The sequence below is a fragment of the Ahaetulla prasina genome, chromosome 13 (assembly GCF_028640845.1).
Source record: "Ahaetulla prasina isolate Xishuangbanna chromosome 13, ASM2864084v1, whole genome shotgun sequence".
NCBI lineage: Eukaryota > Metazoa > Chordata > Lepidosauria > Squamata > Colubridae > Ahaetulla > Ahaetulla prasina.
The window spans coordinates 8,468,184-8,491,399 of NC_080551.1; the positions used below are offsets into that span (position 1 = coordinate 8,468,184).

General features: G+C 41.9%; 1 protein-coding gene across 13 annotated transcripts in view; it reads left to right on the forward strand.

The window, feature by feature from the left end:
- Positions 1 to 1,887: 1,887 nt before the first annotated feature.
- PARP16 (poly(ADP-ribose) polymerase family member 16) overlaps positions 1,888 to 23,216 on the forward strand; it is a 47,391-nt gene continuing 26,062 nt past the window's right edge. For 3 of the 13 annotated variants that reach the window (XM_058156131.1, XM_058156132.1, XM_058156130.1), the window contains exons 1-9: positions 2,479 to 2,894; positions 3,073 to 3,279; positions 9,347 to 9,484; positions 11,655 to 11,861; positions 13,010 to 13,181; positions 14,353 to 14,494; positions 17,445 to 17,592; positions 19,983 to 20,039; positions 21,997 to 22,153. In XM_058156131.1, coding sequence (XP_058012114.1) covers positions 2,658 to 2,894; positions 3,073 to 3,279; positions 9,347 to 9,484; positions 11,655 to 11,861; positions 13,010 to 13,181; positions 14,353 to 14,494; positions 17,445 to 17,586 — 1,245 coding nt within the window. In that variant the 5' untranslated portion in view covers positions 2,479 to 2,657 and the 3' untranslated portion in view covers positions 17,587 to 17,592; positions 19,983 to 20,039; positions 21,997 to 22,153. The other 10 variants (XM_058156136.1, XM_058156137.1, XM_058156141.1 and 7 more) reach the window with 9 other exon arrangements.

The following is a 23,216-nucleotide window of genomic DNA, read 5'->3' on the forward strand; positions in this document are numbered from 1 at the left end:
ATTACAGGGCAATTGGAGGCCACATTCCATTGCTGTGACAACTGCAATCTGGAGATGGTTATGCTGAAAACACACAAATGGGCATGTGATTAAGGACATATTAAGGTACAGTAAATATGATCACCAACGATATTCACCCACGCACACCAAGCAATTCAGACCAAAATGACACTGTCAGTCTCAGGGAGCAAACCAGACAGGAATGGCTCATTTTACTTTATTGTAAAGTCACATTGACAGAAGTCTGAAAGTACAATTCTCTTTCTCCCTCACCTGTCTGTTTTACAGGCCAAGTAATTAGGGAAAGAAAAGAAAATCTGAAAAGTTCCTAAGTGAGATAAACAGACCCAAGCCACCATTCCACTTGAAAGACCCAAAGACGGAAAGCTAGTGTCTTATGGACTTCAGTAAAGTTATATCAAGAATCCACCCCAGGTATAGCAAGAGAGGAAGAGAGCAGAAGATGAGGAGATAAGGTGGGCAGCAGAACAATAACTGAACCAGAAGTCTTTTTTTTTAATGACACTGTCTTTTCCAGCTCAGAGACATCTTATAACAGAATAAGAGGTGGAAGGAACCTTGGAGATCTTCTAGTCCAATTCCTTGCTCAAGCAGTAATCCCTATAATGTTTCAGACAAATGATTGTCCAATCTTTTCTTAAAAGCCTGCAGTGATGGAGCATCCACAACTTCTGAAGGCAAGTCATTCCACTGATTAATTGTTCTCACTGTCAGAAAATTTATCCTTGGTTCTAGGTTGCTTCTCTCCTTGATTAGTTTCCACCCATTGCTTCTTGTTCTACCCTCAAGTGCTTTGGAGAATAGCTTGACCCCTGAGATATTGGAACACTGCTATCATATCATGTCTCCCCTAGTCCTTTTTTTCATCAAACTAGACATACCCAATTCCAGCAACCATTCTTTATATGTTTTAGCCTCCAGCCCCCTAATCATTTTTGTTGCTCTTCACTGCACTCTTTCTAGAGTCTCAAGTTCAACATCTTTTTTTACATCGTGGCGACCAAAACTGGATGCAGGATTCCAAGTGTGGTTTTACCAAGGCATTATAAACTAGTACACTTTGCACTTAACTAGACTTAGACATAAACTAACTTTGTCGCTTTGAATGTACACTAATCGGCATAAATTAAAATGAAATTTCATCACGTCTCCACCTCCAATATACACTACATAAACATGACTAACTAACTAACTCAGGAGTCTGCAAACCTGGCTCTTTTAAGACTTGTGGACTTCAACTCCCAGAGTTCCTCAGCCAGCTTTCCTCACCCCATTCCTAAGAGGACTATAAGGGGCGTACATAAATGCACAAAAGTGCCTACCGTTCCTGTCCTATTGTTTCCTTTCAATATATGTGCTTGTATATAATGCTGGGACAAAAATAAATAAATAAAATAAATAAATAAAAGAGCCAAGTTTGCAGACCCCTGAGCTAACTAACCAACTATGCATATATACCCGCATATATTATGTGACCATAAGACTAAGCCACATACCATGGTGCTGCCTTTGCATTATGTATGAACCTGGCAGCTGGGGTGCACTTAACAAACTATGGTTAAAAGGAACCATGATCTAATACAGCGCGTCGGCTCAAACCGGAACCGAGATGCCGTGTTTTTCCCCCCACGTGGAAGCAAAACAGGGCAAAAGCAGAGCTTCACTTGCTGCTACTGAGCATGCTCGGACTCAACGAGCCTTTTCCCAACCGCCGCGCTTTAACTGCGGCTACTGCGCATGTCCGAGACTGCCGACCGTTGAGCTAATCCTGTAAGCGAGCAGGCTCGTCATATGCGAGGGAAGGCCGGTAAAAAGGTCTCGAGTGTCTTCGGTTGGCGCTAGTGCGCATGCTCCCGAAGGGGCGTGTTTCTCCAAACAGCTGTTGGTGAGCGTGGCTGAGATTTACCGCGCATGCCCAGAAAGGACCTAGGTGGAGTTGTGGTGGGTGGGGGGGGGATGAGAGAAACGGTCTGTTTCTTCCAACTCGGAGCGAGTTGCTTCCCCCGGGCGGAGGCTGTGAGGTAGACCGGAGTGTGGGGGGTGGGAGAGAGAGACAGACGCGGGGGGGGGACCCCGGCGGCCCTCAACAAGGGCCGTGAGTTCAGCCACCGACTGGCAGGAGTTCGTCAGGGGAAGAGGTGTCTAATAGAGACTTGACCGGTTGGATTTCTTCCTGCGCTCGAGGGTGTAGGTCTTGCAGAGCTGAGGAGGGGGAGGGGGAGGGGACCCTCCAGATACTGTCAGCCCCTCCCAGTAACGGATGGCGGTTAGAGGCGGCAGGGACGGGGGGGGGGGGGGTGTCACAGCCTGACCTGTTGAATACCAGCCTGTCGGTTGGCTTTTTCACAGAAAGGGAAGGCGTTGGATGGTGCTCATGTGGGGGAAGGGAGGGGGATTAAAAACTGTCAGTTGTATAGATCAGGGGTCTCCAACCTTTGGTCGCTTTGCTGGCTGAGGGACTCTGGGAGTTGAAGTCCACAAGTCTTAAAGGGACCAAAGGTTGGAGACCCCTGGTCTAGATGACCAGGAACAGTGGCGGGATTCAAATAATTTAACAACCGGTTCTCTGCCCTAATAATGACCAGCTGGGTGGCGTGGTTCGGTGGTCATGTGACCGTGTGGGCGTGGCCAACTCAATGTCTTTCACATCCATGGGCGCTTCGTGTTACAGTGTAATAAGGCTTAACCAGAGAGGCAGTTTCAGTAAGCGGGGCAATAAAGATGAGGCTAGAAACACCTCCAGAATGTTTCCTTCCTGCCTTCCGTACAGGATTAGCCCTGTAAAGTGGGGAAAAAAAACAAAAAACAATATTTCTTCCAACAACCGGTTCTCCGAACTGCTTAGAAAGTTAACAAACGGTTCTTCCGGAGAGGTGCGAACTGGCTGAATCCCACCACTGACCAGGAGGGACTTTTTGTGGGTCCAGGAAGTGTTGGAAAAGGGCTGGGCTGCCCACCTGTCAACCCATCCATCCCCATCGCAGGGAAGGGGGGAACCTCAATGCAGCCTGCCTTCTGTGCTGACCCTCTTCTTCTTCTCCTCCTCCACAGGGCCTCCTGGGGATGCCAGCACCAAGCCACGACGATGCTGCCCCCACCGCAGAAAGGGTGCGAGAAATCATCGGGAAGGACCTCTTGGCCGCTGATCTGAAATGCAGCCTTTTTGCTTCCGCCCTGCAAAGCTACAAGAGGGACTCTGTCCTCCGGCCGTTCCCAGGACACTATTCCGCCGGGGACAGTAAAGATTTTGAAGCTCTGGTGAGTTGCTCCCCCACCCTGCCAGGCAGAGACTAGGGGTGGGTGGGGGGAGGCGCAGACGGGGAAGGGGTCCTGAAGAGTAGGAAGGCTCAAACCTCACGGAGCTGTTGGTCTTCTGAACAAGAGACAAGGTCTAGGTTGGGGTCCCAATGGCCCAGTCTAGGCTTGCAAGAGGCAGGTGTTGAGTTAGCAAGATCAACCTGATTCCAAAACAGCCGTTTTTATCAATTGTGACCAGAAAGGTAGTTTCTTGCATGCTTGCTGAACCTCTGAAATTTATTTATTCATTTATTTAGAAGATTTCTATGGCCACCCACTCACTCTCAGTGACTCTGGGCCGCTTACAAAGAGGAAAAACGTAATATAAATAACAATAAAAAGCAATAATTCCTCACTTCCAACTTTTTGGTGACAACCATCGGTCAATCAGTAAGCCACTTGATGGGCTCCATCCCACTCTGAGTTCCCCAGGCCTGTTGGCAAAACCAGATCTTCGGGGCTTTGCAAAATGGTGGATCCAGTCTTCGGGTGTCAAAGTGGGGTCCAGTCTAATCTCTGCAGGGAAGACGTTTCAAAGGGAAAGAAGACACCACAGAGAAGGCCCTTCTTCTGGGTCCCGCCAGATGTACTCCTTAGGAGGAGGGACATGCAATATTCCCTGCTTTCCTGTTCTGGTGGATCAGGACCACAATTCTGCTCATGGTCAAGGTTATAGCCTGATGGAAATCGAGGAGGGGGAAGTCTTGTGAACACCATGGAAGAAATACAGACTTTTTATTCCCTGTCTTCTGAAAGCAGAGACTTGCATTTCTTGTGGGTAGTTCACCTGCAGCTCATTTATTTTGAAATCCTCCACCAGATTTGCAGGTTAGAGAAATTGGGTGGACAGCTTTTTTGGATTTCTCAAGAAACAGGAAATCCTTTCCCAATTTTTCCAGATATTCTGTCATCTTTACTGGCAACAGTGACACCACAATTGAAAAAGCCCCATGGAAGGTCACTCCTTTCTTTTTAATGTTTTCTTTTTTTCCAAAACATAGGCAGCCAAAGAAGCTGCAGAAAGAGGTAATATGGGATAAAATTAAGGCAATTGCTAAAATAAATCTTGGCCCATCCAGTTACTAAATAATAGGAATATTCCCACCCAAATTATCTCTTTCACAGCGGTTCATGACTTTGCTTGTCGGAAATCAAGAGTTACCTGTGGTAAGATGAGTAGCCAATAAATTTGAAAAATAAATTATATATATAAAAGCGAAATGCCACTCACACATCATCACAAAATCTCCAGAACCATAAAGCCTACAAACTTGAAATTTGCCATATATGTTCCTCTTGGCATCTAGGTGCTCACTAAGAAAGGATTATTCGAAATAACCATCAGAGCATTAGTATTTCCTGTTTTATTATTAACATGCTCTGATGCTAAGGAATTCTACTCCCCCTCTCCACCTGAAAAGAAATCTGTCCCAAATGCAAAACTCAAGCAAAGGAGAGGAGCTTCAGTTTCAGTTTTACTTTCACAGCAGCAAGCAGAGGATAGAATGGGGAGGTTTCTGTGGGGCAAGGCTGAGGGAGAGAAGAGGGATAGGATAGGGGAGGGTCTGTGGGGTAAAGCTGAGGGAAAGAAGAGGCCAATCATAACTACTCATTAATTTTCAAGCTGTAAGTGTCAATTTATCAAGCCCAGATCACATAGTTTCATAGCGGAGCACGGGTATTCAGCTAGTATAAATATATAAATAAATTTGTACAAATGTGACCACAAGACTTCAGGATGCTGCAATCAGAAATAACATGCTGTTTGCCAATTACTGTACCTTGATTTTGATCACACAACTGTGAGGATGGGATGCTGCAATGGTCATAACTTTAAGGACTGGTCATGTCATTTTTTTTCAGTGCAGTGGTAAATTTGAACAATTGGTTGTAAGTTGACTAACTGTTCTCGACTTACAACAGTTCATTTAGTGACAGTTCGAAGCTACAACACCAAAAAAAAAGTGACTTACAACCATTTTTTACATTTACAACTCTTGCAGCATCCCCCTGGTCATATGATCAAAACTTGGATGCTTGGCAACTAGTTCATATTTATAACGATTTCAGTGTTCCAGGATCATGTGACCTGACAGGCAAAGTCAATGGGGAAGTCAGATTCACTTCACAACTGTGTCACTATGGAGATTCACTTAATATTGGCAAGACAGGTTGTAAAATGGGCAAAACTCAATAACACTCCCACTTAACAACATAAATGTTGGGCTCAATTGTGGTCATAAGTTGAGGATTGCTTGTAGTAATGAAACTGCCACAAATTTACTTAGTAGGGGTCTGGTTTTAACTGGTGATCAGAAACAGAGTGTTGGAATTTGGGTCATCTGATGTCAGAAACCTGCCCGTTTGCCTGAGGCCAAATAGGGTGCAGTGTAGTAACAATGCAAGATGTCAGCAGTTCTTCCCACTGAGAAAGGGCTGGCTGGGAAGCCTTTGTGATTGGCAGAAGGGGGGGGAATGCACAGTTTGAACCTGGGGACTGATGTGTGAGGCCCTAAACAGCTAGAAGCTTCCAGTTGCTTCCCTCCATTCTCATTAACACCTTTCCAAGAATAAGTAGCCAAACTACTTTGCCAAAGAGCCGTGTCATTGAACCTCTGCCAGCCAACCTTCATCTTTTAAGTAATGATTTGAATGGCCTTCCAAGGAAATTGTTGGGCCTGCTGCTTGGAAGAGAGCCAAGGATTTCTTTGTTCCCACTTTGTCAAAACAGCCCAGCTCAGATGCTTGGGCCGATACGGAAATTTTAGAAGCCCCTTTCAGATGCAGGTGTTAATTTAATTGGCACTGTGCACCCTTTCAACCGCAGAGTCACCGTGTTCCCTATTTGACAGACGGGAAGAGAAATAATTCTTGCATTCCAACAACGCTCTGAACTCAAAAGCTGGGTTAACAAAACACAGTCTGTGTGCTTCCCTAAATAAATTACATATAGGTAGGTCTTGATTAAGAACTACTTAAAATTGAGCTGAACATTTCCACTGCTAAGCAAGACAGTTAATAAATTAGTTTTGCCCTATTTTTACGATTGTTTTATGTGAACCACTGCTGTTTTTAAGTTAGTAACACAACTGTTAAGTGAATCTGGCTTCCTCATTCAATTTGACTTAGAATAACTTTATTTGAATGAACACCAATCAGCATTTATTAAAATGAAATTATGTTGTATATAGGTCTCAAAGGGTCTCCATCTCTAATATAAACATAACTATGACAAGATAAATAAATACATACATACAAAATTATGCATGTACCCACACATATTTGCTTGTCAGAAGGCCACAAAAGATGAACATGTTACCCCAGGGCACTGCAACCGTCGTAAACATGAGTCAGTTGCTAAGTGACTGAATTTTGATCACCATGGAAATGTTGCAAGAGTTGTAACTGTGAAAAATGGTCATCAGTCACTTTTTTCAGTTCTGTAGTGACTTTGGTCCCTAAATGAATGGTTGTAAGTTGAGGTTGTAGTGGCTTAACAATACAACTAAAGCAAGGGCTGTTTTTTTTTAAAAAAAAATAGTTTTATAATTTTTATTTAACATCCAAAAGTGCTTGGTGAATAGTGTATTGTCTGAGTCAATACACTTTACGTAGAGTTCTGATAATGATATTACCATTTACATATACGTAATTATAATCTTTCAACTTCTAACATTTATGGATACATAGTAACTATAATATGTTCTATTATATTTCAGTATACATAATACTATTTTCCCAATTCCTACTTTCTATTTCTTTTTTCTAACACCTAATAAAATAACCATGTTTAAAAATATTCTATATCCATCCATCATCTCTTGTCCCCTTTTTTATTCTTTTCATCTTATTGTAAAAAAAAATCAGTTTTGTTTAAACATACAAGCAGAATTTCTCTTTTAATGCTCCTTGTTAAACTAAATGAACAAAGCAAAACAATTTTAAAAACAAAAAAATGAACATTAACAGCCATAAATTTGGTATTCACAAACCTTTTTTCTTTATAAGTTATTTACAAGACAACTGATTTTACATATTGAAAATGGGATAAAACAATGCATTTGCAGACAGCCACATTTGAAAGGGCAGAAAAACAAGAGAAAGGGAATTATAGACGGTTTTTTAGAACTACAATAAAGTTAGTTAAAAAGTATTTTTTTTAAAATCAAACATAATTTGCATTGGCTTTTTTTCATTAACATGATTTCAAATTTCTTGCCCTTTTTAGAATTTCAATGTTTATTAACTTTTTGGTGAATCTTTCATGCTTCTCCTCTGGTATCTTGTAACTCCTTTTATCATGTTTATTTCATGTAAATATTTCATCTGCCACAACATCTATCTCTTGCTGTTGAATCTCTACAGCATCCATCTGCAGTTCCCCCATTATTTTTAGGAGATCTTTCTCTTTATTCTCTTTTCTGTTTTGAATTCTTAAAAGATATTCTATTTGTTCCGTGTTAGGAAATTATTGCTATCTCTTCTATCCCTTTGTCTGCAAGGGCTGTTTTCTACATGATGTTAACTCTCATGCACAGCTCAGTTTTATTCAGGAACAGCACGTGGAATTAATAAGCCCATTGGGTGTTTTATGCAGAAAAGCAGGTTTACTGATGGTATTTGCTAAACTTATCCGGAAGGGCAAAGATGCTTGTGGAAATTCTTTCCCAGAATAGCTGGCTGTATGATTAGGAGATACTTGTTAATGATAAAAACAGAACTCTGTTTTTATTGTCATTTCCCTGTTGTGAGACCTGGAGGTTTGCATCACTTTTGAGTGGAGAATTCTCAGGCCTTTCATCATTAGCCTGTCACTGTGCTGACCAAACCATAACAGTGGCAGGCAATCCTGCAAAAGCCAAGCTGGGTCATCTCTGGTTACTTTTTGGATGGGAAACTGCCATAGAACACCAGGGCAGGGGTTTAGATGGGGAATTGGAAGCAAAAAGCTGGGGAATTGGCAGTGTCGGATCACCATTTGCCAAGAGAATTGTCTCGATTTACTCATGAAGTTAATGATACTTTAAGTTTAAACTATAAGCTATATATTTTTAATCAGGGGTGTCATTCAATTTCATTGAAGATCGCATCAGGGCTGTGGTTGACCTTGGATGGGGAGGGGACAACTGGGTGGGCGTGGCTGGTTTGACGCCACTCCCCAAACTGCTGGCATGTTTCCTCTCTTCTCATTGGGTAGACAGACCAGGCCGAAGCCAGACTGGCCCGATGTTTCCTCTTCACAATGGGTAGATTAGGCCAAAGCCAGGCTGGCCGACCCTTTACATTTTCCAGGACAGTCCAATGGGCCGGATCCGATCACATCGCGGGCTAGATCCAGTCCACGGGCCTTTTGTATGATACCCCTGTTTTTAATGTTATTGGGATTGTTTAATCTGCTTATTTTTACATGAAGTTTGTGTTTTTTGTTATATCTTTGTATAAGAGGTTATTTTATTATATAGTTGTACCTGTACTGAAAAAGGTTAGAAGTCAGTCCTTTCCTCCCCTCCCCTCATTTCTCTCATCCTCTTCCCTCCTCCTTTGTTGTCATTTTTCAACTTTTTTCTCTCTTGATTCCCCCCCCAAATTTTCCTTTTCATTATCTATCTATCTATCCATCTATCTATCTATCCATCCATCCATCCATCCATCCATATATATTAATTACTGTTCTTCTAAAACATCATATAAAAAATACAGATCAAACCAAATAACTTTAAAATTATATAGCAAAATAATCATTTTTTACTTCTAAATTGAAACATAGAGCACCATGAGCTTTATGAGCAAATTCAGACAATTCTTTTGACAAACATATGGAAGGGGCCAGCGTCCGAAGTTTTTAATTCAAATTCCCAATTTAAAAAAACAAACCAGAAAACGATCTCAATTTGCTTGTGCCTAAGAGTTGAGCTTGGCTCACTTTATGTTTCAAAACTGCATTCTTGTTTGAACCACTGGAGGGCTCTTGGGGTGTGAAATCATGTAGAAAAGCTCTACCCATTCTTTTCCTGTGTTCCTCTCTCAGCTTGCAGATACAAGTGCATTAGGGAGCTTGCAAGAACTCTTGGATTCTCCCCAAAATCCTGACCAAAAAACTTTGGAGCTGCTCCATTGGATCCTGTCCTCTAAGGCCTGGTGCATCCACTCCACCAACAAAAACAAGGTGAGATTTTTCCTGGATGGAAGAAAGACCCAACTCAGAGAAGTCAAATCAAAGGCTGTTTTGAGAGCTGAAAATTCATCTGGGAATAGTTGAGTTGGTTATTGTTTCTCACTATTTTATTTTGTAAAGAAACAACTGCCCCCCCCCCAAAAAAAAGTATGTTGCCTTTAGGATTTAGTTAAAAATTAAGCTCTGGGAGTGGGATGTAGCCATCAGTGCCAGTTGCAGAGACAATAGCAAAAAGATTTGCATAGCATTGATTTTAAGAAGAAGAGAGATTGGATGTCCTGTCAAGATTTGGGGCAATGAAGAAAAATGCAATAGAAAGGAAGGGCCAAAAGTGCTGCTTTGTGATGGTTCAGAAATCCAGACTGTTACTCTTTTCCCTTGGAATACAATATTTGGAGGGGGGGTGTGGCTCAGCAGTTAAAGACGCTGAGTTTGTCAGCTAGGAAGCTGACAGCCTGGGTTCGAGACCTGAGCTCTGCAGAATGGAGAAACTCTTGGATTTCCTGCAAAAGACTGAGCTAGGATCATCTTTAACAAACTGGGTTGAAACAAAATGCTTAGCTTGGCTTTGGATTCGTGTCCAACTACTATAGAAGGGCAACCTAGTGGTTAAGGTGCGGAGCTTGTCAACTGGAAGGTTGGCAGTTCGAGACCCAAGTACCGCATGATGGGTTGAGCCTCACGATCTTGCCTCAGCTCCTAGCAGTTAGGAAGCATGCAAATGCGAGTAGATAAATAGGTACCATTTCGTTGGGAAGGTAACAGTATTCCATGCACCTTGGCATATAGTCATGCTTGGCCACATGACAACTGAAGTATCAATGCTGGCTCCCTTGACTAAGGAACAGAGATAAGCACCATGCCCTAGAATTTGACATGACTGGATAGGGAAAGCTTTACCTTTACCTATAGTATAAATAGTCCTCAACTTACGACCACAATTGTTATTTATATTAAGTTTTTCTCTTTGTAAGCTTCCCAGAGTCACTGAGAGTGAAATGGCAGCCATATAAATCTTCTAAATAAGTGAATAATTAAGTGAGAAATTTGTTAAGTCAGTTTTGCCCCTTTTTATCACTTTTCTTGCTATAGTTGTTAAGTGAATCCCTGCAGTTGTTAAGTTAGTCACACGGTTGTTAAGTGAGTCTAGCTCCCCCATTGTCTCTGCTTGTTAGAAGGTCACAAAAGGGGATCACATTACTCTGCCACTATCATAAATATGAGTTGGTTGTTAAGCATCTGAATGTAAATCACGTGAAGTTGGGGATGCTGCTATGGTCATTAGTGTGACAAATTATAAGTCACTATTTTCAGTGTCAGTAAACAAACTGTTGTAAGTCAAAGTCTATTTGGAGCAGTGGAAAACCCAGTTGAAAAAAAAAAACACTGGGTGGATCCAGCTCCAGAATGATTCCTTTTTTTGGATCATTTAAACAAACCTACTTTAATTTCTTAGGGTAGCTTTTCCCCCACTCGGCTTGAGTTGTGACCAAATCACTTTGAATTTGCAAGTAGTCCTCATAAATGATGATAATTAGGACCACATTTTCCATCACCAAGTGATGCAGTTGAAAAGTGTGATGCCACAGTATTGCCTTGCTTAGCGGCAGCAAAACTTGCAGTCTCGGTTGCGGTTGTTCAGGGAGGATTTCGGTTGGTTAAGTGAGGACTTCCTTGAAACTTCCTACTGGCTTCCCATGAGCAAAGTCAATGGGGAAGCCAGCTGGAAGTTGAAAATCCCAGGTGGCTTGCAAGCAAGGTGTCAAGGAACCAAAAAGGATGTCGCTGTCCTGTTGTGACCATCAGTCCTTGATCAGTTCTTGAGGGCCCCAATAACCATTGACAACCCCCCCCCCAAGTTTTTGTGAGAGGGTACAGCAGGGGTGAAATTCAGCTGGTTCCTATCGGATCGCACAATACAGTAGGGCAGACTGCGCAAAGCCCTGCCCACCCAAGCAGATGTCATGACATCTCTTTTTTGTGATGATTTTCAGCCTTTGCGCATGCGCACATTTGCAAACCGGTAGGGAAGGTAAGTGAATTTCACCCCTGGGGTACTCCTTCACGTATAATCTGAAGACCCTGAAGCTTAAAAAGTTTAAAAGCAAGAGAGCAAGATCTTCCATGTAAATAACATTCCTATATTTTGATGATCTTCAAGTATGAGAAAATCCAGGAATTGATGGGAGCTCCCAACATGCCTGTCCCGGTGCCAGACTTCCTGTTTGAAATCACTTACTGCAAAGAAATGAATGCCAAATTTGAGGATACTCAGGCGGGAAGAGACCTCATCTATGCCTTCCACGGGAGCCGCTTGGAGAACTTCCATTCCATCATGCACAACGGGTTGCAGTGCCATTTGAACAGGGTAAGGAATGAGCTTGGTTTGCATCCAAGGAGGAGAGTAAGGAAGGTGGATCTTGCTCAGACCAAAAGCTATAGCACTAGAGCAACAGCCCTTAGACTTACATACCACTTCATAGTGCTTTTACAGCCCTCTCTGAGCAGTTTACAGAGTCAGCCTCTTGCCCCCAACAATCTGGATCCTCATTTTACCGACCTCAGAAGGATGGAATTTTATTTATTTTACCAAGAGAATAAATTTTACTGAATAAATCCACATTGGCACAGAAGAAGAGACACCAGCTCTGAGCTTCCCACGCCAACACATGCATCGTTCATTCCCCTTTTCTCCATGGGCCACCCACAGTCCATTACGTCCACCAAATCACTTGTTCATTTTGGTTGGGGAACCAGCCAGCCACGCAGTGGCATCTCATCTGGGTGTCATTGAGAAGGGGAGGTTATGTCTCACGGGAACCAACGATGCTTAGAGGCCGTTCCCTCCACCCTTGCATTCCAATCCAACATCCCACCTGTCCCAATTCTTTGTCAAGCTGCGAGGAAAGTGGAATATAGGTGAAGGTTAGAGTCAGTCTTGAGAGGCGTGCTTCCTTCTTGGACTACCTTGCAAGGTTGACAGAACCTCATACAGCGTAAGGCCCAAGGGCTGCTCTTAGTCTCTGCTGTAGAGACCTCTGGGAAGTCCAGATGAGTGGGATGTTAAATTCTTGTCCTTACTTTAAATAAGGTGGCCACCAGGCCAGCAATTTGGAATTTCCGGGATTCCCACACTTCCTGAAAAAGGGGTGAATCTTACTTTAAGAGAGGTGAGCAACAGGTCTTTGTGTGAAGGTCTTATCTTTCCTTATATTGTCCTCCCTCCAGCAGTCTGCAATCTTCTGGATTCTCCCACTTGCTGAAAAAAGAGCAAATCTGAAAGAGAATTTTAAAAAAATAATCATTTATGTTTATCCCTTTGCTCTACAAAGGAAAATTTGAAGAGTAAAACAAGAAAAAAAATGGAAAAAGCTCTCTGAAATAAGGACTGTCCTATATAATAAAGGACATATGGTCACCAGAATATAAAAAATAATAATCCAGGAATAAAATAGGGAATGAGCCCTAGAATTCCTCTTTGGGCAAGGAGATAGCAATCTTTCTGGTATTTTTCAGACGTCCTTGTTTGGGGAAGGCACCTATCTGACCAGCGACTTAAGCCTGGCCCTCCTCTACAGCCCGCACAGTCTAGGCTGGCAGCGAAGCGCGATGGGCCCGATTCTCAGCTGTGTCGCAGTTTGTGAGGTTATTGATCATCCAGATGTCAAGTGCCAAGTGAAGAAAAAAGGTGAGTCTCAGAAGGTTTTTGGAGCCCTTGATTGTACATTTCGTCTTTTTTCAGTAACTAGTTCTTCAGCTATCATTCAAAGGTACAGTGGTTCCTTTGTACAGCTGAACAAATGGACTTACTGGCCAGTCCTTCTGCTTAAAATGGTTGCAACATCCCAGTGGTCACTTAATCATGACCTTCACTTTTGGCTTCCTACAAACACAGTTTTGCAGTTTCCCCAGCAGTAGGGAAGCTGGCAGGAAGTTGCCACCTGTGACATCTGTAGGAGATGACCAGGCTGAGCCCGGGTGTGTGTGTGTGTGTGTGTGTGTGTGTGTGTCAAATACGTCACCAGTCTCGAGTCCCTTCGCGCCCACAAGAGATCTGAGTCCAGCCTGTCTTGAATTCCTTATCTACCGCCAATTTGCTTGGACCGTTAGTAGTTCAGATTCTTGTAGAGTGTTTACGCTTGCCATAAATCTCTATATTCATTTGAACTGCCTGGATTTCCTGATATGTTGCACTTGACAACTTCACACTTAATGGAATTGGGGCAACTAAGTTTTAGCACTCCCTGCCGGCTGTTCAAGTCTTCCCACCTTTCTCAGCCTCCTTGTCTGAGGAACCTGGCCTTCTTGTTACCCACTGAGAGCAAGTGACTCTTGCTACATGTAAATTTACAACTGCTTAACCAGAACTCGGTTCTCCAAGGTCTCCCAAAGATCTTCAACCCCAAATCCTTTAAGCCTGGATTTGTACAACTCACTGACCAGGGTTCCTGCTGCCTGCATATCCTTCCTATTTCTTTTCCTTTTCCCTTTCCCTTTCCTTTCTTCCCTTCTCTTTTCCTTCCTCCCTTCCCCTCCTGTTTCGTTCCCTCCCTCCCTGAGAATTTGGTGTGTCAGTATGTTGACCAAACTGAATTTAGACATAGCTACTTGCTGATTTGAATTTAGGGGTTTGTATGCTGAGGGTACATGTGGCTGGGACCCATCCTCCCTTTCCTTTTGCAATGCCCTGCTCAGCCACGGCCTCATATTAAGCTCTTCAAGGCTCTTCAAACGTTTTGGACCTTCTACCTAACTTGCGAGGCAGCCCACAAACAAACCATTGCACACAAGAATCTCTTATTTCTTTTCTCAGTTTTAAACAGAATCTTACACACACACCCCGCTTTTTTTTTGGTCAGACTCTACAGAAATTGACAGGAAGAGAGCCAGGGTGAAGAACAGTGAAGGCGGTGATGTCCCTCAGAAATATTTTGTCGTTACAAACAACCAGCTGATACGGGTGAAATATTTGCTAATATATTCGCAGAGGCAGCACCGAAGGTGAGTGTCCCTTCCTTCCCCCTTGTGGACTTCACTGTCCTAGAAATGAGGAACCTTCAGGTCACGTCTGAAGTTTCTCCTGTCATCATGGCTCAAAAATTCAGAAAAGCAGGAAAGAGCCCTCATAAGAGCCATGGCAAAAGAGGCAGATAACAACAGCACTTAGACTTATATGCCGCTTCCCAGTGCTTTACAGCCCTCTCTAAGTGGTTTACAGAGTTCGCATACGGCCATCAAAAATCGGGGTCCTCATTTTACTGACCTTGGAAGGATAGAAGGCTGAGTCAACCTTAAGCCGGTCAGGAATGAACTCTTGTCAGTCGGCAGAATTAGCCTGCAGTACTGCATTTAACCACTGGGCCACCATGGCTCCAACCAAGACATAAAGGCAGATGAAACCACAGTGGTGGTAGAGTTGTCATGCAGCTGAAGAAAAATGGCTGTAGAACTAAGCTTTCAAGGGCTTCCTCTCCCCATTTTAAATCAAGCTGCTAGTTCTTATGACTGCAACGGTGAAAGTATGCCCCCAGGGCAGCTGTAACCTTCTCAATGAAGCTAAAGAGGGACACAGTGACGAAACATACATTGTAACATCAGGATACATTTAGTCCTCGACTTACAACAGTTTGTTTAGTGACCAAATAGCACTGAAAAAGTGACTTATGACCGCTTTTCACAGTTACAATCCTTGCAGCATCCCCATGGTCATGTGATCAAAATTCAGAGCCTTGGCAGTTGACTCATATTTGTGACGGTTGCAGTGGTTAGAATGCAATATTGCAGACTAACTTAACTGTGCATTCCCACTCACAGGAGTTTGATCCTGATCAGCTCAAGGTTGACTCAGCTTTCCATCTTTTCTAGGGCTATAAAATGAAGATCCAGATTGTTGGGGGCAATTTGCTGACTCTGTAAACTGCTTAGAGAGGGCTGTAAAACACTGTGAAGCGGTATATAAGTCTAAGTGCTATTGCTACCTTCCTTCCTCCCTCCCTCCCTCCCTCCTTCCTTCCTTCCCAGTAGTTAGAATGCAGTATTGCAAGCTAACTCTGCCCACTGCCAGGAGTTTGAACTTCACCAGCTCAAGGTTGACTCAGCCATCCATCCTTCCAAGGTCAATAAAATGAGGAGCCAGATTGTTGGGGGCAAGATGCTGACTCTGTAAGCCACTTAGAGAGGGCTGTAAAAGCACTTGGAAGCTATAAGTGCTATTGCTATTACTCACTTAACAACTGCAGTGATTCACTGTGGCAAGAAAAGTTGTAAAATGAGGCAAATGTCACTTAACAACTTTCTTGCTTAGCAACAATTGCAGTTGTAAATCAAGGACCTGTTCACCTTTTGTCCAATGTTCTTTACAGCAGTTATAAGTACAATTATAAGTTTGCGTCTTACTCTTAAATTAACCACATACCTTTTTACAGTCTATTCTGTCTATCTCCAAACCATAAATCCTACATTTTTCTGTTTCAAGCGAGCGAAAAAACCTAATAAGAGGCTTTCAGATAGCAGTAAAATGTAACTATCCACTTTTCTCTGATCGAAGAAGCCAATTTAGCCATTTTAGCAAGTTCTGTGAATTTGGCTAGCTGTTCCTCCAGCCTGGATTATGCTGAATCTTTCCATTTTGTACGTATATTAATCTCACTGCAATTATCATAGAAAAAAGAAAACTCTAGGACTCTTTTTCCTACGGTTTGTTCAAAGAAAAACCTCTGATTTCAACTATATTAATTTTTAAACTCCTCCGGATCAGAGTCTGTATTTGGATCCAGAACTTTTCTAGCTTTTTTAAGACATAAATGCTCTTCTTCCTGCCACCTAAGGTTAAACATATATATATATATATATATATATAAGACACTCCTGTTTCCATTTTTTTCTCCACAACAACCATCTCTAGTAGGCTGAACTGAGAGGGAGAGACACTGAATTGTTCCCTAAATTGAGTTTTTACTTTATAGACTTTAAAATCAGCCAATTGCATCTTTTTTCTTTTTTTCTTTTTTTGGGTGGGTGGGTGGGGGGCGAAATCTGTCCCTGTATTGCTTGTGCAGAATTGGGAATAGAACTTGAGGCCTGAAAAATAATTCACGCATTTGGTGGAAGGATGCAGGGGTAGTCTATGTTCTTTCTCCCCGACTTGAACATTGGGCGCTATCTAATAAAATCAATTTCAACGGTGAAAAAAGGAATGGTCTACATTTAGGCAAGGAAAACAAAATGCATATTTTTTTTTGTGCATAGGTGGTACCTCACTCAATAGTAGTAACTGAGAGGGATCTTGGAGTCCTAGTGGACAATCATTTAAATATGAGTCAGCCGTTTGGTGCAGCTGCCAAAAAAGCCAACACAGTTCTAGGCTGCATGAACAGAAGGATAGAATCAAGTTCACATGAAGGGTTAATACTACTTTATAATGCCTTGGTAAAGGCACCCTTGGAATACTGCATCCAGTTTCGGTCGCTACGATGTAAAAAAGATGTTGAGACTCTAGAAAGAGTGCAGAGAAGAGCAGCAAAGATGATTAGGGGACTGGAGGCTAAAACATATAAAGAATGGTTGCTGGAATTCGGTATGTCTAGTTTGATGAAAAAAAGGAATGGGGGTGACATGAAAGCAGTCTTCCAATATTTGAGAGACTGCCAGAAAGAAGAGGTAGTCAAACTATTCTCCAAAGCAGGACAAGAATCAATGGATGAAAACTAATCAAGGAGAAAATCAATCTAGAACTAAGGAGAAATTTTCTGACAGTTAGAACAATTAATCAGTGGAACAACTTGCCTCCAGAAGTTGTGAATGCTCCAACACTGGAACTTTTTAAGAAGAAACTGGACAGTCACTTGTCTGAAATGATATAGGGTCTCCTGCTTGAGCAAGGGGTTGGACTAGAAGACCTCCAAGGTCCTTTCCAGCTCTGTTATTCTATTCTATTCTATCTATCTTCTAGACTTTCCAGTCAATCGTGGCTCTCCAAACATCGTTTTGCGGTGATGATGAGTCTCTACTTGCTGCTGCTGGTTATCATAGGGACTAGCAACTCGCCAGCCTTCCTCTACTACTGGAACCGGATTTTTGACTTCAAGCAATGACACTTGGTGCATCTCGGGCTACTGGGGGGGGGGGGCATGGGGGAGGAAAAGGCAGATGATCTTCACCAAGTGCCTTACCAGAGAGAAATATTCAGTTTTTTGTAAATTTCATCCTGAACAAAGTGCTGGGGGTTGTGACAGGAATGTTTCAGTGGCCTTAATTTTTCTGATTCCTTAGAGTTTTGGATAGATAGTTTCCGCAAAAAGACTCAGCTGAGGAGAGCTGCCCCTTCCTTGGTCTGCTAAGGTCCTCACAACAAGGTCTCAAAAATGTCTTCAGAGGTGCAGGATGATAGAACAGGGAGTGTTAGCCTTTAAAGAAGACACTTCATCATAATTCTGACATGCTGATATACTTAGGCTTATTCTGAACTCTGAGGAGATTTTGTACGCCTCCTTGGAAAATCACACTGTCTTTTAATACCAGTGATGAAAAGCAGAGAGGGGGAAAACTTGCTCTCATTTAAAGTGTACATTTGTGTGATGAAATGACCAGGTTGGAAACATTCACGCCATTTGAGAGCAATAATGACAATCAAGCTAGGGGGATTCACACAACATACTTCAATCTGGCTAAGGAATCTTTTTGTCTTTTGAAGACTTTTGAAAAGTCTTTTTCAAGGTTTACATATTATCTCAGCCAAAAGGCTGGGTTTATCCAAATTGCTAAGCTTCAAAAATCTAACTATGATGAACGCTAACCATCCTTAGCATCTTGTGCTCGGTTTTTACTTGAGCTGCTTCAGTGTTGTGCGAACGCAGCCACTGGCTACTTAGCTCCTGGTGTGGTTTGCTGAGGAACTCACACTTAGAAGCATAAAACTGACTTCTAGGGGGAAACTCCCAGGCTCAGTTGAATTGGGCAACTGTGAAGTCTCACCTTGAGCTCTTCTACAGCAACAGATTGCACCACCAATGGCTGCTGCCTGATGTTTTTGACCAGACTCTGGAGGCCCCTTGCATAAAATAAAAATTGCCAAGCACTTTGTCCATGGAAACCATCTGCAGGAAGGAAACTGTTGTTCTTTTGCCCAACACAGAAATTGGAAGAGGCCATGAACTGTCCAATGCTGTTCCTCTTGCTTTCTCTTCCTCCTGTGCAGTTGGTTCTTCTCTGGTTTGTGATTCTCAAGGTTCCAAAAGCTAAGAAAATCTCCAGGAATATTGGAAGCCTGATTTACCCTTTGTGTGATGTCAGCTGTTTAGGGTGGACCAGATCAGGAAACGCCACCAGAAGACTAGAACTTGGCTTTATGGAGCTAGGCTGTCTTGGCAGCCTATCTCCATAAAATAGCAATAACAGCATCTTGAAACATGGATTGTATTTTACTTCCCTTCTCCTTTAAACCCCCATTAAGCCAAGGAGGACCCAGGCTGGGTCTCTCTTTCATACCACCTCCCTTCCCAGGACTTATGGAATATTTTAGTCCTCTTTACCCACATAACGGTTTTGGAATATTTGCTACATGGTTCTCTACAATTGACTTCTAGACCGTATCTTATTTTCTGGTTGCCTTCACCCCTAGCTCAAAGTCTGGAATATTTTCAAGAGTATTTATTATTGGGGGATCCAAAGGTCAAAATAGCTGAAGCCCCAGCGGTAGGACCTTTGATTGGCATTGGAGCTGGTGCCATCTTGACCCTCCCTGTAGACATCCCTGCCTAAGCCTCTGCTATGTTCACCAAGCACACTTCACCAAGTCACTGAGGAACTACTGGCAGATTGATTTGCATAATCTTGGTTAGATTTCGGAGCTATAACATTTAACACAAATCGTGAAAATAGGTTATATTCAGTAATCAAGTGAAATGTCTTTGTGCCAGGCACTTAACCACAGTTAAACAATTAAGTACCTTGATTGGGGTTTTGTGTTGGTTTTGAGAAAAGTAGTGGGTTACGCAAATCCCATCTCCTTAGCTTATCATTCCTACAGAATAGTGTGCAATGCTAGAAAATGGATTCATTGGGTAAATAGGCTAGATATACTTGAATCAGGTTTCAGTCACATGGTTGCAGCTGCCACTTTGACTTTTTTCTATCCTCTCTCCAACATCCCTGGATCCCTCCAGCATCTGTGCAGGTTGGTGGCCACGAGTTTGTGGTTGACTCCTTCCAGTTTTCCACTGATCAAGTCAAGGTAGCAACTTTCACACGCTACCAAAAGTGTCCTGAAAACCTTGAATCAATTTGTACAAGTAACAGGAGAGAAGGGTAGTTTAGGTCTAATGTTCTACACACTATAGGAAACCCAACCCTTGTCTTAGCATAATGTCTGAATCAAGCCAGCATGAAAATCTGTGTGACCAGACCAGTGAAGTCAACTGTAGACTTCATAAAAAAAAAAATTCCTAAGTTGTTTGTTTTTTAAAAGTTTCCCTTTGTTTATCTGAACCAGGAAGATAAAAAGAACAACAGAAAAAGAAAAAGCAGACCAGGAGCAAAACGATAAGACGTAAGGGCTTCTTAAATCTGTATATATGTAAATAAAATTTTACATAACGTTTCAATAAAGGATGACTACAATCCATGTTTCTTAAGTAACTTTCATGACAAGATTCTTTATGAAAGAGACCAGGGTGGAAGATCATTAAAAAAAATGTTCACCTCTAAAAGCTGCAAGGAGCGTGATGGGGATGAAACAGATTTTAAGGGGCAAGAAATTTCTTGTTCTCTCTTTCATTCATGGGGATGTAAAAATATGAAACAGACTGCTGCAGTTATTTAACCACCCCTCCTTGTGTAGCATCTGCGTAAAGTGCTTGTTCTGGTTATTGAATTAATCCATTTGCTGGGTTGTGCAAGATGTTGAACTTCTTTAATTTAGAAAAAGTAAAATTAACAAAAATGAAAACGATACAAACGATCTGTAAAAAGGAGAGAGAAAAAAGAATTCATATGAGATATTCCAGTGGGGACTATTAAGGTACAGCTATCTCAACAGTAGAATTAAATGTAGACAGTCTAAGCAACAGTCTGTCTAAACTAAGTAGGCACATTCAGTAGTCCAAATAAGCCCCCACAAAGCAAGAAAGCTCCTTGAAGTTTTTGGGATGTCCTTTCCCAGTTGGAATGCCCTTTCCCAGTCATGGTGATGAAACAATGCAAAATTCCTGTCAACCATCTGACTAGAAAACCCAAAAACAAGTAGACACTCTCGGGAGCTGTGAATTCCCAAAAGAAAACTTTAGTGAATACACGATTTTGGTACTGAAGAATCAAAACCAGCTCTGGTTTTCCCACACAAATTCTTGCTTAGTTAAACAATAGTTTACCTTTCTCCCCACCCCTGGGTGATCACATTGTCCAATTGTTGTCCTTAAGTTGTGGGAACAGTCCATCTTTCTCCAACATCCGCAGTGGTGACCTTGATGATTTCCAGGCTCTCACAATCTGTGCACAAATTCTCAACCCCCACCCCCACCCCAAGTTCATTAGCAAGTTGAATGGCAATAAGGCTTGAAAGAAGCCAAGTGATTCAATCTTGAGAGTTCCTTGTTGAATTTTGGAATATCTCCTGGGTGATGTTCTTGGGTGTAAAGATGTCTCTATGGTACAGGTCTTAAGAGTGTCACTTCCCTTGGCTTCCCATTTTTTCAATTAACCCTAAAACAGCCAAACAAGGAAATTTTCTTGCAGTATTCCCTGAAATCCACCTGGAAAATTTATTCCCCAATCTGTTTATTCTACCAATTTGGTGGAGAATGAGACCTGAAACAAGCTAAATCAAATAAATCCACAACAGATTAATTATTACAATGATCAAAGGACATTGTGACAAATAGTTTTGGGGAGGTGTTTTTTTTTGGGGGGGGGGTGGAATCCTGATCATAGACATCCCAGAACATCTATGTGCCTACTTGGGAAATGAGATCATGGATCAAGTAAGATTGTTTTGATCCAGAAAAATCATATTTTCTTAACGTTAATTACAGAAATTGTACTTAGACCCAGGTAGGGTGCAATCAGTACAGCCTAGGAAGATGAAATTGACTTATTTGAATCGTAATTCCAGTCAAAATGAATTGATGTTTCAAATCAAAATTACAAGAGGGTTTCTCTTCATTGGATTTGTTGAAACAGAGATCAGGGAGCCGTTTTTTAATCTGGAATTATATATTATGAAAAAAGTTCGAGAGTTATTTGTTTGTCTCCTTCCATAACCTTGGACTAGCTGTTCCATAAAGCCATAATGGTTAAAAAATTTTAGAGGAGTGAACCAAAACAAGAATTTAGCAGCAGATGAATCAATACATGGCTGAAGGCATTGTGGAGGAAAAATATGAAGCATTCCCATGGGGAATTCAAAGGATCTTGTCCTGGTGATGTGTTTTACACGCTTTAAAACAACTTACCAAAAACAAGTAAGCCTAGGAGAATATTTGTTGACAGCATATATACTTTTTTTCAAGGCAGATGACTTCGTTGTAGAAGGTGATTGAGCAGATAGAACATCTGCTTACAATGAAGAATCTCAGGGGATCTGCAAGCAGTTTTGGAACAGCCGAATCTAAGAGAGAGAGAGAGACGCTAGATCATGGTTTAAGAAGCTGGAAAGAGAAGAATGTTGTATGTATTCATCATCGTTCCTAGCATTTGTGTCTGGCTCAATTTAAGGAGTGGGAAGTGAAAATAATATCCTGAAAGAAGGCAGTAGCCACACTGCTGCCAAGATTACTTGGTGGACAGTCCAGGATATCACTCGGTAAAAAATGATTTGAAGGAAATAGCTTTTCATAGATTTTAGCTTTTATGGCTGCTAAAATGGAAATCCAAATGAGCATAAACAAAAATTTTGAAGACCAGTAAAAGTAGGAGCCATTTCTTGAAGACAACCCATGAACAATGATAGGTTAGAGATCTTTTTGTCAAGCTACTTCTCTTCAGCTCCCTTGGCACAACAAAACCTTGATATTCTATAACTCCAAAGCGTTGTGTAGAACTTGGTTTGATCCAGGAAAAGATCATTGTTTATTGAACTCTGCATAATAGCAGAGGTAGTCTGCATAGTTCAGGTAGTCTTCAATTTACAGTAGTTCATTTAGTGACCGTTAGAAGTTACAATGGCACTGAAAAAGGTGACAGCATTTTGCATGTTTATGACTTTGCAGCATCCCGATGGTCACGGGATTTACATTCAGAGGCTTGACAACTGAGTCGTATTTATGACAGTTGCAGTGTCCCAGGATCCCCTTTTGCGACCTTCTAACAAGGAAAGTCAGCGGGGAAGCCAGATTCACTTAACAACCGTGTTACTAATTTAACAACTGCAGGGATGCAGTTAACAAATGTGGCAATACTTATTTAACAAAAAATTCTCACTTAATAACATAAATTTTGGGCTCAGTTGTGATTGTAAGGTGAAGGTTACCTGTAACTTTCCTCAGTAGCTGACAAGTGTAGATATGAGGATTAACAATTAATCCAGCACATTGTCATGATGAAATTAAATAGATTTCTTCTAATACAGTATATTGGCCAAGGTTTCTTCTATGAGTATTGGTGGTGCAGTGGTTAGAATGCAGTACTGCAGGCTACTTCTGCTGACTGACTGCAAATTGACAGTTCAAATCCCACCAGGCTCAAGGTTGACTCAGCTGTCCATCCTTCTGAGGTCGGTAAAATGAGGACC